Source organism: Lotus japonicus, chromosome 1 (assembly GCF_012489685.1).
Source record: "Lotus japonicus ecotype B-129 chromosome 1, LjGifu_v1.2".
In the NCBI taxonomy this organism is placed as follows: domain Eukaryota; kingdom Viridiplantae; phylum Streptophyta; class Magnoliopsida; order Fabales; family Fabaceae; genus Lotus; species Lotus japonicus.
This window is the reverse complement of record NC_080041.1, coordinates 14,244,248-14,254,071: the sequence shown is the minus strand read 5'-3', so window position 1 is coordinate 14,254,071 and position 9,824 is coordinate 14,244,248. Positions and strand designations below refer to the sequence as shown.

The following is a 9,824-nucleotide window of genomic DNA, read 5'->3' as shown; positions in this document are numbered from 1 at the left end:
TCAAATCAGCAAGTGAAAAGCATAAAAAGCAATTAGTCCTTGGTTTTGTTTCTTCAGTCTTGGGATACCTATGCTTGGTTACAGTGAAAATCCAACCATAAATGATTCCTTAGCCGTTGGATTCATCTGACAATCTTTCCACGTGGGATTGAATATTGATGTCTTGATCTTGTAGCCCCTCCCTCTCTCTCAGTCATATATTCTCCTACAGCTTTACCCCACTTTCCCCCTTTCCATTATTCTTTCACTTGTGTTTCATTTTCCACACACTCCTTGTCTCTCACCCTTTCTCTCTCTCATTCATTGATTCATTATTTGAGTTTCTCTAGATTTCTCAGATAGATTTTGAATCTATGGCTTTGCATTTTCTTCTTCTGCTGCTTTTTGCAGTTTCTGTTGTTGCAGCTGATGAGGGTGAGTGTGGTGTGAACAGTATTTCTTTGCTATTTGCTGTTTGTGCTTTCTCTGCTGCCAAGTTTTCTCTAGAGATTATGTGTTTTCCACTTTTTAAAGTTATGCTTCCATTCTGAATCTCTCATTGCCATTTGTTTTCTCAACATGGGTTAGCATTATTCAGAAATTACATTTGAAAAAGTTACATTTTTTTGAACTGTTTGGTTCTTCTCAAGCCATTACTTACTTGTTCTGTTCTCTCCCTCAAGCAGAGGAGTTTTGTTGATTCCTTGTTGTTTTTTTGCTTTGTTGTGTGAAAACCCTTATAGACCCTTACATTGCTTCCATTTTCACACCTTTCCTAGCATTATTAGCACAACATTGATGTGTGTTAGAGTGTTGTTATCTGAGATTTAGTTAGTGTTATGTTCAGACCCAAGGTTTGTTGGGCATGTTATGACTGAGTTAATGAGTCATTGTGATATAGTGTTATCTGAGATTTAGTTATTGTTTGACCATTTTCTTTTTGGTTCACAAGACATTTCTAGGAGCATGCATTTTTCTTAACATGTTCACTCTTTCTGGGATTATAGTTTTGGCCAATAAGTAATACATGTACAATAAATTAAAATAGTAGCTAGGTTTTTATTGGCTGTTCTTCTTGAATGTGGTCCACCTATAGGATTCAGAAATATTATATTCATATGGAGCAAGAATGCTTTTTTATCCTTCTTATCAGTCAAATATTGTCGTTCTTTATAGTTCCAAACATGTGGATTTGTCATGTGTACTAGTGTGTATCAATTTGTAGGAAGATTGAAGAAGTTAGTTTTGAAAAAAAAAGCTTTTTTATTTTATTTTGAGGGAACTGTCTGTTGTTTAAGAATTTTGCTGGCAATCTTCAAAAGAAAGGAGGTAGACTAGTCATATTAAATTTGGATTGGTTTGAACAAACATAATGTGCAAAAGAGTATGCCTGCAATGCTTCCCAATCCAACATTGTGTTATTGGATTGGTTTATCAAGTGAGGACTTGAATCTTATTCTAACATTTGAACCTTGCAGAACCATTTATTGGAGTGAACATTGGAACAGATCTCTCAGATATGCCACACCCTACCCAAGTAGTGGCTCTACTTAAAGCTCAGAAGATTCGAAATGTTCGGTTGTATGATGCTGACCAAGCTATGCTCATTGCACTGGCAAAGACAGGCATTCAAGTTGTTGTAACTGTTCCTAATGAAGAGCTCTTAGGAATTGGTCAATCGAATTCCACAGCTGCCAACTGGGTTTTCCGCAATGTGGTAGCACATTACCCTGCCACCAATATCACCGCCATTTGTGTCGGTTCTGAGGTTCTAACCACCCTGCCTAATGCAGCAAAAGTGCTTGTCAATGCGATCAAGTACATTCATTCAGCCCTTGTCGCGTCGAATCTCGATCGCCAAGTTAAAGTCTCAACGCCTCTTTCCTCTTCAATCATCCTTGATTCATTTCCACCTTCACAGGCTTTTTTTAACCGCTCAATGAATTCAGTTTTGGTCCCGATTCTCGATTTCCTCCAATCCTCTGGCTCTTATCTCATGCTCAACATTTACCCTTACTATGATTACATGCAATCAAATGGTGTGATTCCATTAGATTATGCACTCTTCAAGCCTCTCCCTCCGAACAAAGAAGCCGTTGATTCTAACACCCTTCTCCATTACTCAAATGTCTTTGATGCCATGGTTGATGCAGCATACTTTGCCATGGCTTTTCTAAATTACACTAACATCCCTGTGGTGGTGACGGAGTCCGGCTGGCCCTCAAAAGGCGACTCCGACGAGCCTGATGCAACTGTGGACAATGCTAATACTTACAACAGCAATTTGATCCAGCATGTGATTAACAAAACTGGAACCCCCAAACACCCTGGAATTGCTGTTAGTACTTACATCTATGAGCTCTACAATGAGGACATGAAAACCGGGCCGCTGTCGGAGAAGAATTGGGGGCTGTTTGATGCTAATGGGGTACCTATTTACATTCTACACTTGACAGGTTCAGGAGCTGTCCTAGCTAATGATACCAGCAATCAAACTTTCTGCATTGTGAAGGATGGTGCCGACCCGAAGATGGTGCAGGCTGCACTGGATTGGGCATGTGGCCCTGGCAAGGTGGAATGTTCTTCATTGCTGCAGGGTCAACCATGCTATGAACCAGACAATGTGATTTCACATGCAAGTTATGCTTTTGACAGTTACTATCATAAGATGGGAAACACTCCTGATTCATGTGACTTCAAGGGAGTGGCAACAATCACCACCTCTGATCCAAGTAATTACTATTCCCCAATATTGGGTTGGATTTGGGTTCCTGCAGTTCAGGGCAATCCTAAATTCACACAATCAAGGAATCCGAGACATTTGATCAAAAGTTGGACGACTCATTTTTCATTGAGAACAGACAGCAGAGATGAGCTCAAAATTTGAGATGGTCCAGATTTTGACCTAGGGCTCAGATTCCTTGACTGCATGAATTTATTATTTCCCTTACAACTCAGATTCCTTGACCGTGTGAATTTATGATTTCCTTGACTGCTGCGGTGAATCCCTATTCGGCTGGGTTGGATTAGCTTTTAGCATTTTATTTAGTTCCATTGATAACTTCTAGGATGACTAACACCTTTTGCATGATTAATTGCAGGTCATGGTTCTTGTAAATTTCCAGGAAGGTATGATATTTTGCTTCTTTGATTCATTTTTACTATCCAATGTTTGCTAACATCATATATACTTATAAGTGGTTTCTGGATATGTGCAGTCTTGGCAAAAATGGCACCTTTGGTAACTTCACTGCTCCATCAATGAACTCAAGTTCAGATTCTTCAGCCTACAACCTCCAGAGCTGTGAAATGAGAGCTAGAAACCTTCTAATGGTGACAGGATTTCTTCTGATGGGACTAGTTTTGATGTAAAGGGGTACATGTCAGAATATTTGATCATTCAAATTTTTTGTGGTGGATGATAATGCCTTCTCGGGTGGCATTGTGTTGTACGTCCATTCAATTTTGTACAAAATCCAGTTAAGGATTTGGACTGAATGAGGCTGTAACAGAATCATCATTATTATTCTTTTCAAGTGGAATTGATTCAATCTTTTATCAACCATTGATATTTCGTAGTTTCAAACGTGTTCCTTATAATCTCCTTATGTTGATATAAAGTTATATGGCACACACTATAAATAACTATGCACATTGTACCCGTTCATTTTGTGACACACATAAAGAGATTAAATTGGTCTGAAAATGTCATGGTGGGTTCATTGAAGTTATCTTAGTTTGTTATATCTGATAAATCAGGCAAACGTTTGAAAATTGAAAGTGATGTTCTGTACTGCTGACTTTTATCTTCTATTGGAATCAAATATTTTTGAACTAAATGCCAAGAAAGTATATTTTTTAAAAACTACTGATTGAGAGGAGTTTCTTGTATAAGAAAGCAAAAGTGAGGAAAAGTGGATGAGTAGATGCACTATTCTTTACAATGACGTCCATTGAAAAATGAATTTTAAGTTCACTCAATTAAAAATTATGTAAGTGTTTGGAAACAAGTGGAAATGTGGAATGATTCATTTACACTCACAGTGCATTAAAAATAAATCTTAATTAAGAACTGTTAATCATTTATTAGAAACTAATGGCTTGTTCAAGTGCTTGAGTTTTCAATTTTTTTGTTTTTAAATTTAATTTTTTTGGAAACTAAATTTAAATTTCAAAACAAAACATATTTGATAAAAATAAGCTTAAAAGGTTTTTTAGTCAATTTCAAAATCTCACCATTTTCAAGTACCTCTTCTACCCGTCATCACTTCCAACACCACTACTATCATCATCACTTTGAACCCTCCATTGCCGCCATAATCTGTCACTATTCATCGTCGCATGATACCTAGCTCTGCCACCGAGTACCATCAATTATCACTACTACTACCTTGTACTCATTTGCTATCGTGGTGCATCTTCCACCACCATCCCACCACACGACATCCTCCATTACTGCCACTACTTGACGTCATCTACCACCACTGATGTCACTGCCACCTTCTATCACCACTCGCACCCCCATCGCCACACACTTCACCTCACCACTAACACTTAACACTTTCAATCGTAGTCGCCACCTTGCACCCTCTATCACCACCACTGCTTGGATTCTACATTACCATGTCCACCCAATACCATGTATCACTGCCTCACTACTTTGACACCCTCAACTACTGACATTGCCTCACACCCTCCACCACCACCGACACTTACCCTTCACCCTTTACTACCACTATTGGCACTCTTCGCCACTACTTATTGCCCGATATCCTCTAACACCCACCATCTTTGCTCCTGCCATTACCTGACATCCACTCCAAACCCTCAACCACTCGACACCGCTATGACCCTTTGCCATTACCATGAACACATGAGACCCTCCATCATTCATTGTCGTCACCACCTTACACTCACCCTCCACAAATGCACCCACCACCAGCTGACCCTCTTCACTACGTACCTTATTACACAATTCAAATGATAGTTTCCGAAACACAAACTTATAGTAAAACATGAAATTTATAATTAAAATTGTAGCAAACCATGATATTAAGAAAATAATAATTATAAATTTGATTAGCAGACCCACATTTTTATTATTAAATAACTAAAATTTTGGATAAGGTCTTGTGTGAAAGAGATTAGTTAAACTAATTTTATAAAATAAACACTTGAGTTAGAGTTGGGGTAGGCTTATGATTCAAAAAAAATGGTGTTTCATTTTTCCCCTGTTTTTGATGAGTTGAGTTTCAAGTGCACTTCTCAAGCTCTGCCATCCATTCATACTGGTCCTACTGCACGACGGAGCTAGACAAAGTGGAGATGGGACAAATATTTACACAAGCTAGCACTTCAACACTTGAGTTAACATATACTATTTCGGCTAATGATGACATTGACAGAAATAGAAATTTAAAGCTGTGAGGTCAAAAATACACACTTAAATTATAGCATAAAAACATACCATATTGTTTGAATATACATATAACCGTCCTCTGCAAATTTTATGACAAAATGATCTGATGAGGCACTCGAGATGGTGTATGCTTTTTACAATGGTAGAGCTGGGAGAAGAAATAAATAAAAAATTAGAATATAGATGTTGAAAAATTATGTTTTGCAAAGAAAAAAAATTTACTATCTTTCGGATTTACTTAAAAAAATATATTTACTTAAGAATATGTATGAGCATTTTTCCGGTACTCATTTAAAATGAATTAAATTATAAAAGTTTGTTATTGAAAAAACATGAGACAAAAAGGGTATAAGCCTCTTTAACTTTTAGATGTGTATAAGATAAATGACATTGTTATTGATCGATGTCACCCCACATTTATTTATGTCATCGTTAAATTCGTAAGATTTGAAAAATATCATTTATATTTTTTCGTATGCACTTACAAAGTGCGGTAGTAATGTCGTACGTAACGCACTTTATAGTAACACGCTTTAAAGTGCAGTAACTCACTTTAGAGTGTGATAGTAACTCACTTTAAATTGCGGAACAGACATGGTGGAACGATGACATCGACAAAGTGAGTTGGGCAACGTTGACGATAGCGACGACAAGCAACAGTGAGACGTAGAGCGATGGAGAAGAGTATTGAGATGAGTATGAGTATGAGTAGTGCAGGTGATGGTAGAATGAGAAAGGAGGAGGGACCAAGGTAGGATCGCAAGTGGTGAGGGTGGGCGGTGAGAAATTGAGGTGAGTATTTTTTCATTAGGGTATTTAATATTTTCACAACTTCAAAAATGACATAATTAAATGTGAAGTGACACCAATAACAATACCCTATCATAAAAAATGAGGTATCTATATATATATTAAAGCAGTAACACTCCAAGCATGCCATTATCAAAAACCTCAGCTCCTGAATATTTTGCAATATTTTATTCTCTCCCCTTTGCATCACAACGTGACACGTGTCCCTCCATGAATATTATATTCATTTTTATTCCTCCAACCTTCATTTTCCTTCTTCTTCCACTATCTCCATTAATTTGGTCTCCCCCATTATCTCGGCATAAGCATAGAATCATTCAGTGTTTATTGTTGGTCAAATTTCAATGTACAATTAACATTAATCTTCATTGATTTTATCTCTCTTTATCCTCCCTTTTCTCATGTTGTTGAAAAACAGATTATGAATCCGGTCCCTTTTTCATTTATATTCAAAAATGATTTAATTATTCAGCCTCCTTTATTTGTATTTCTACATTCCCTATGTATTATTTAAACCGCCCACTAAGTAATTAAAATAAAGAATATTTAATTTTAATTTCATCTATTTTATCTCCTTTCTTTTATTCTCTTTCTCCCATTATGTCTTCACGTTTATACACATGAACCCCTATTCCTTATTAACACAATATATTTCAAATTCATCATCCTCCATTTATTGGCTCAACATTCCATTCTCCATTCCCTGATTTTTTTTTCACGCCCCTTTAATGAATATTGGGACTTTGTGTTTTGATTTTCTCTATATGTGCCCAATAATTGTTTGTTCATCCCCCCTTATTTTGTTGTTTCCAATTCTTATTTTGAAATGAAAATTCAAAGGTTTCAACCCATGTAGAGTCTTCTATATAAGTAGTTGTGTTGTGATGCCCTCATCCACAATCCCTTATGAATTAAGAGTTTATCTTCTTCATAATTTGTTCTTCATCCCCTCTTGAAATGTCTCTCCGAGTTGATGATGTGTCCAAGATTGATGCTTCCAAAGAAACTTGGGCCATTGTTGTGAAGGTTGTAAGGTTGTGGTTAACTCCTAGCTACTCTGGATCTAAGCTACCTTCATCGTTGGAGATGGTTTTGATGGACTCCAAGGTTTCATTTTTACCCTATATTCCTCAATGTTTATGGGTTTATGTTTTGAGAATCTTTTTTTAACATCCTTTTTTGTTTTTATTTAGGGTTGCAAAATACATGCTTCAATCCGGCGTACTTTAGTCTACCGATTCAAGAATCAGGTGCTTGAGGGTCGTGTATACCAGATATCATTTTTTGGTGTTTGTGAACGGCGGTGATTTCAGGACGACCTCTCATCCATACAAGGTTAATTTTCAAATGCATACCAGTGTTAGGCTTATGGCTAACACCCCCATCACAGGAAAACCTTTTACCTTCATGCCTCTATCTAATGTTGTCTTCAAGGATCCTGACACATCCTTCCTCATAGGTAGATTTTATCTGTTTATTTATTTTTTGATATTTTATCTGTTTATTTTTTGATTCATTCTTCTTTCAATCTATAAATTATTCACCCCTTAATTTGATTATTGCTCTTTTTGTTATCTTTATACGTAATTTTTTTGTTATTTCAATTTTTGTTTTTTCTGTTAATATATTTATATATAGAATCGTTGTGATTTTGTTGTTATTATGTTTTATTTTGTTTTTTTTACATTATATAAACGTTGTTATGGCCCTCTAAAAGTTTTATTTTTTCCAGATGTCATAGGTATCTTGACTGGCTCCTCTAGTGAGCAGGAGTTTGAGAAGCATGGTAAAGTGCAAAAGAGGATCACACTAGAAATTGAACAGGAAGGGTATGTGTAAATCTGTACCCTAATTTTGATTCAATTATCTTATGTGGTGTTTATTGATTTGGTTTTTTCTCTTTTGCTTAGAGTTCGTGTCGAGGCAGTTTTTTTTTGGAAAATATGTGGATGAAATTGTTGGGCAATTGGCTTCTGGGGATATGACGAACGCTGTAGTTGTTGTCCAATTTGCGAAGATAAAACCTTTTAAAGGTTTTTTTTTTGTTTTTCGTTTGTTTGTTCTTTTGTAAATCATTCTCCTTAATTAAATTCGTATGGCGTCCTTAGATTCTAACTTCCTTTTTTTTGTAATTCACAGGGAGGCCTAGCATTCAAAACATGTATGGGGCAACCCAAATTCTTTTTAATCCTGCTATTGATGAAGCTGGTCCAATTCGAGAAATGTTTTTTAAGGCTAATGGCCCTGCTGCTAAGGTCATTTGCCAGCTTCAGGATTCGGCAAAACTATCTCCAGCAGAGGATTTTCTAAAACAAAATGAAGGGAAAACCATTGAGCAGATTAAAGATTTGGCTGAGGTTTGTTTATTTTATTTTGTTTTTTATTTGTTGGTTTGGTGTTGATTTATAGTGTTTTTTCCATTTCCCTGACTTTTTCTAATTTCTTATCGTCAGAAATCTGTTTGTGTTGTGTTTGCCACTGTTAAATTCATTCCTGATGACAACAGTTGGTATTACCCTGCTTGCAAGTGTAACAAAAAGGTGTACCCAGCTGAGGACATGTACTTTTGTGAAGCCTGTGTTCGCCATGTTGTTACTGCAATTCCTAAATACAAAATTCGTTTTAGGGTTATGGATGCTAAAGATTCGACAACCTTTGTTTTATTTGATCAAGAGGCCAACAACCTTCTTAATAAGCCATGTTCAGAATTGGTTGAAAAATGCCATAAGGTTATTTCAGATATACCTAAATCCTCTACTTTTCAATTAAATTTGTACTATTTTTTCTCTAACTAAATTATATTTTTCAATTCCAGGACCCTAGCGATTCTCAGGTTCCGTCGGAGATTATGAGTTTGATTGATAAGTCATTTTTATTCAAGATTGAAGTTGACAACAGTTCCAACACATGGTTTGAGCCATCTTATAAGGTGAAGAGAATTTGTTCTGATCCTGAAGTCATTTCCCAGTTTAAGAACGCAAATCCCCACTTAGAAAGCTCTCCTCCCTATATGCTTTTAACAACTCCTAGCTCAGGGAGTGTTGGCCAAGGATCTTCTTCAAGTTTTGCTAAGGTTTTGTACATCTTACCTGATTTTTTGATTTTGTTTCTTTCATTAGTATGATTTTTTATCTAATTTGCTTTTTTTATGAAATTAGGATCTTAATGAAGATTTTAATGTTGCTGGTGGGTTTTCTTCAAACAATTCCCCTGCTATTGGTATAAGTAGAGGTTGTCAAGAAGGTTCTATAGTGTTGGCTCCTGTTTCTGAACTGAAGATGCAGTTCGAAACCCAAAAGAAATCCAACGAGGGAAATGCAGAAATTCTACCTAAAAAAGATGTTAGAATCGTATTTGATTTTACTCTGAATGCATTTTTTGAACATTTGCTTAATATAATATAGTGTTGTCTTCTTCCATTACAGTATCTTGATGTTTGTAAGGCTTCGAATGGTGCTCCCGGTGGTTCTTCTACAGCCTGCGATCCATCTAACTTGATCAATGAATCTGCTGCTGTTGAAGCCTCTTCTAAATCAGTTAGTGGTGTTAATGGATCATCCCCGCTAGAAAATACTGAGCTTTCAGCAACTAAGCACGATGATCTGGTCCTGAAATT

At 36.4% G+C, this 9,824-nt stretch overlaps 2 protein-coding genes across 2 annotated transcripts; both read left to right on the top strand.

Annotated features, from left to right (window-relative positions):
• Nucleotides 1–214: 214 nt before the first annotated feature.
• On the top strand, nucleotides 215–3,557 carry LOC130733755 (glucan endo-1,3-beta-glucosidase 2-like). The gene is made up of 4 exons (XM_057586016.1): nucleotides 215–414; nucleotides 1,458–2,711; nucleotides 3,081–3,108; nucleotides 3,198–3,557. Exons 1-4 carry the CDS (start codon nucleotides 354–356, stop codon nucleotides 3,349–3,351), a joined length of 1,497 nt encoding a protein of 498 aa, XP_057441999.1. The 5' UTR covers nucleotides 215–353; the 3' UTR covers nucleotides 3,352–3,557.
• A 4,309-nt stretch (nucleotides 3,558–7,866) lies between these two features.
• LOC130727716 (uncharacterized) lies at nucleotides 7,867–9,003 on the top strand. Its single transcript, XM_057578945.1, has 2 exons — nucleotides 7,867–8,565; nucleotides 8,662–9,003. The coding sequence occupies exons 1-2, from the start codon at nucleotides 8,368–8,370 to the stop codon at nucleotides 9,001–9,003; spliced, it is 540 nt and encodes a 179-aa protein (XP_057434928.1). The 5' UTR covers nucleotides 7,867–8,367.
• The last annotated feature ends 821 nt before the right edge of the window (nucleotides 9,004–9,824 follow it).